At 36.3% G+C, this 2656-nt stretch overlaps 1 protein-coding gene across 17 annotated transcripts in view; it reads left to right on the top strand.

Moving 5' to 3' along the window:
• Positions 1-2656, top strand: part of LOC122331781 (unconventional myosin-XVIIIa-like) — a 54756-nt gene that overhangs the window by 39766 nt on the left and 12334 nt on the right. For all 17 annotated transcript variants that reach the window (XM_043229287.1, XM_043229286.1, XM_043229285.1 and 14 more), the window contains 4 exons: positions 19-147; positions 1281-1424; positions 1825-1914; positions 2089-2208. In XM_043229287.1, coding sequence (XP_043085222.1) covers positions 19-147; positions 1281-1424; positions 1825-1914; positions 2089-2208 — 483 coding nt within the window. The remainder of the gene's footprint in view (positions 1-18; positions 148-1280; positions 1425-1824; positions 1915-2088; positions 2209-2656) is intronic.

The following is a 2656-nucleotide window of genomic DNA, read 5'->3' as shown; positions in this document are numbered from 1 at the left end:
TGTGTGTGTATCTGTTAGGTGTTCTTCAGGGCTGGAACAGTGGCTAAACTAGAGGGACAGAGGGATGAACACACCAGACAGAACATCACGCTGTTCCAGGCCGCCTGCAGGGGCTTTTTGTCTCGACAGGCCTTCAAAAAGATGAAGGTAAAGTCAATTTTCCACTTTGCTTCAGTCTTGAGCTGAAATTGCAGCGTCAGTCCATCACAATCTGAACATTTATTTCTCTTACACTACCGTTCAAATGTATGGGATCAGTAAGTTTTCTGTTTGTTTGTCAGTTTTTGGTTTAGTTTTTTTCTTATGCTCACCAAGGCTGCATTTGTTTGATTTAAATAAATCAAATGAAAGGGTAATATTGTGAAATATTATTACAATTTAAAATAACCTAACTCCTTTCTTGACAAAAAAGACATTTTCAGCAGTCATTACTCATTGATTCTTTCTAATAAGTAGATTTTTTTCTTAGTATTGCTGATTAATATTAACATTTTTGTGGAAACATGATACATTTTTATCAAATGCTTTGATGAACAGAAAGTAAAATAATGGCACCTTTATTTTCAACCCAGTGCATCCTTTATGAATTAAAGTCTTCATTTCCTTAAAAAAATAGATCTGCCCCAAACTCACTCCATTGGTTGAGCTATTGTTGCTGTTATTGTGCAGCTCAAATGAACTTATACTTTGTGTTGGAATTAACTTACAAATGTCCCTGCATATTAAACGGTTATAGAAAGTATTTTAAAATTGAAAAAATAAACACACTCCTGCTTTTTAATGCAGATTTGAGAAGATCTCAAATTAATAAAACCTCCTCTGAACACTTTCAGATCACGGCATGCAGTCAGGCCTCGGAATAAAATCCTCTCAATTCTTCATAATGCGCATTTAATTAATTCCAGTCGGATTTACAGTCTTTCTGTACTTTTTCAAAAATGTCATATCAAAGTCATACTGTGGCTTTTATGTTTCTGTTTGCACTGGAACATTAATCATTTCATGCCGTGCTGTTAATGCAACTGTCATGTCATTCACAGATGGAGATCTGTATCATCAGCCTGATGATTAAATGAATAGTTCAATCAAAATGAATATTCTGTCATCATTAACTCATCCTCATGTCATTCAAAACCTCAATGGCTTTTTTTTTTTTTTATCCTAATAAATAAAAATCGGCCACTCTGTTTAATATAATGTAAATAAATGACGTCTAGGGCTGCATAAAAGTTTACATTTTCAGGTAAATGTTCCCTTTAAATAATCTCTCTTTCTCTCAGATCCAGGATTTGGCCATCCGTTGTGTCCAAAAGAACATCAAGAAGAATCGTGGCGTGAAAGACTGGCCCTGGTGGAAGCTCTTCACCACCGTACGACCTCTAGTAGAGGTTCAGCTCACCGAAGAACAGATTCGAGGAAAAGACGTGAGAGTTTCTCTTTATTTCATGCCCTGGTTTCCCCCGCTATGCAAAGCTTCTGTCAGTTTACAGTAGAGCTCGAAGGTTTATCTGTGTGTGTGGACGCGTTTGCGCGAAAGATGACACGATCTGAGGGCTTTTGTTGCATCAGCGTTCGAGCCGAGACTTCTCTTTGATTCCTGTTGCCATCACATCTCAATCCCAGCTCAAAGCATTCGCTTAGAAATGCAACATTGCCGTCTGGCCCAACCCTGAACTCACCTGAAGGCAGAAAGATCTCGCCCGATCAAAAGAACATCAGATCATATAATATTATCTCAAGCCTCAGGCCAAAGATTGTCCTGTTCTTATCTAAATATTCAGTGTTGTTTTTTGATGGAGATAAAAGTTTTGTTTTGACTTGTAGGAGGAGATCATGCATCTGAAGTTGAAGCTGGAGAAGGTGGAGAAGGAGAGAAATGAGCTACGGCTGACCTCGGATCGTCTGGAGAGCAGAGTAAGAGATCCAAGCATCTTATCTCATTTTTGCTTAGCTCCTTAGAGAAAAGAAGAAACCAAAGGATGTCACTTTTGATTTAGACAGAATATTTGTCTCAACAAATAAATGTATTGTAAAAATGCAGAACGCCTCCACCATATTGGAAAAACAAGTGCATATGTGTTTATGTAGATCACAGAGCTGACGGCAGAGCTTTCAGATGAGAGGAACTCTGCTGAGTCCACATCCCAGCTGCTGGAGACAGAAACAAGCGAGAGACTGCGTTTGGAGAAGGACATGAAGGACATGCAGGTTCAGTCTTTAATAAACATCGACCGGGAGTAACTAAATAAAAGATGGCTGCTATGTTAACTTAAGTAACATAATTCAATAAAATAATAGGGTTTAGTTTACAAAACACTGCATCACTAAATCATGTTATATCGCATGTGCAGTTTTTTCTTCTAAGTAAACTCAAACACATACTAAATGTCTCTCACATGTTGGAATGTTTGATTCATATTAGCAAATCGGTTAATTCAGACCAGTATTAATTTGGATTTAAATAATAGAAATTGTTTACATTTTACCATGAATAAAAGATAACATTTTATGTTTTTTACTAGTGCTGTCAAACGATTAATCACATAAAAAATTGAAGTTTTTGTTTGCATAATATATTTGTGTATTCTGTATATATTTATTATGTATGTATAATACACACACATACATTATATATATTGAAAATATTTACATGTCT

This window comes from Puntigrus tetrazona, unplaced genomic scaffold (genome assembly GCF_018831695.1).
Source record: "Puntigrus tetrazona isolate hp1 unplaced genomic scaffold, ASM1883169v1 S000000002, whole genome shotgun sequence".
NCBI classification, from domain to species: domain Eukaryota; kingdom Metazoa; phylum Chordata; class Actinopteri; order Cypriniformes; family Cyprinidae; genus Puntigrus; species Puntigrus tetrazona.
This window is presented reverse-complemented; position numbering and strand designations above follow the sequence as displayed.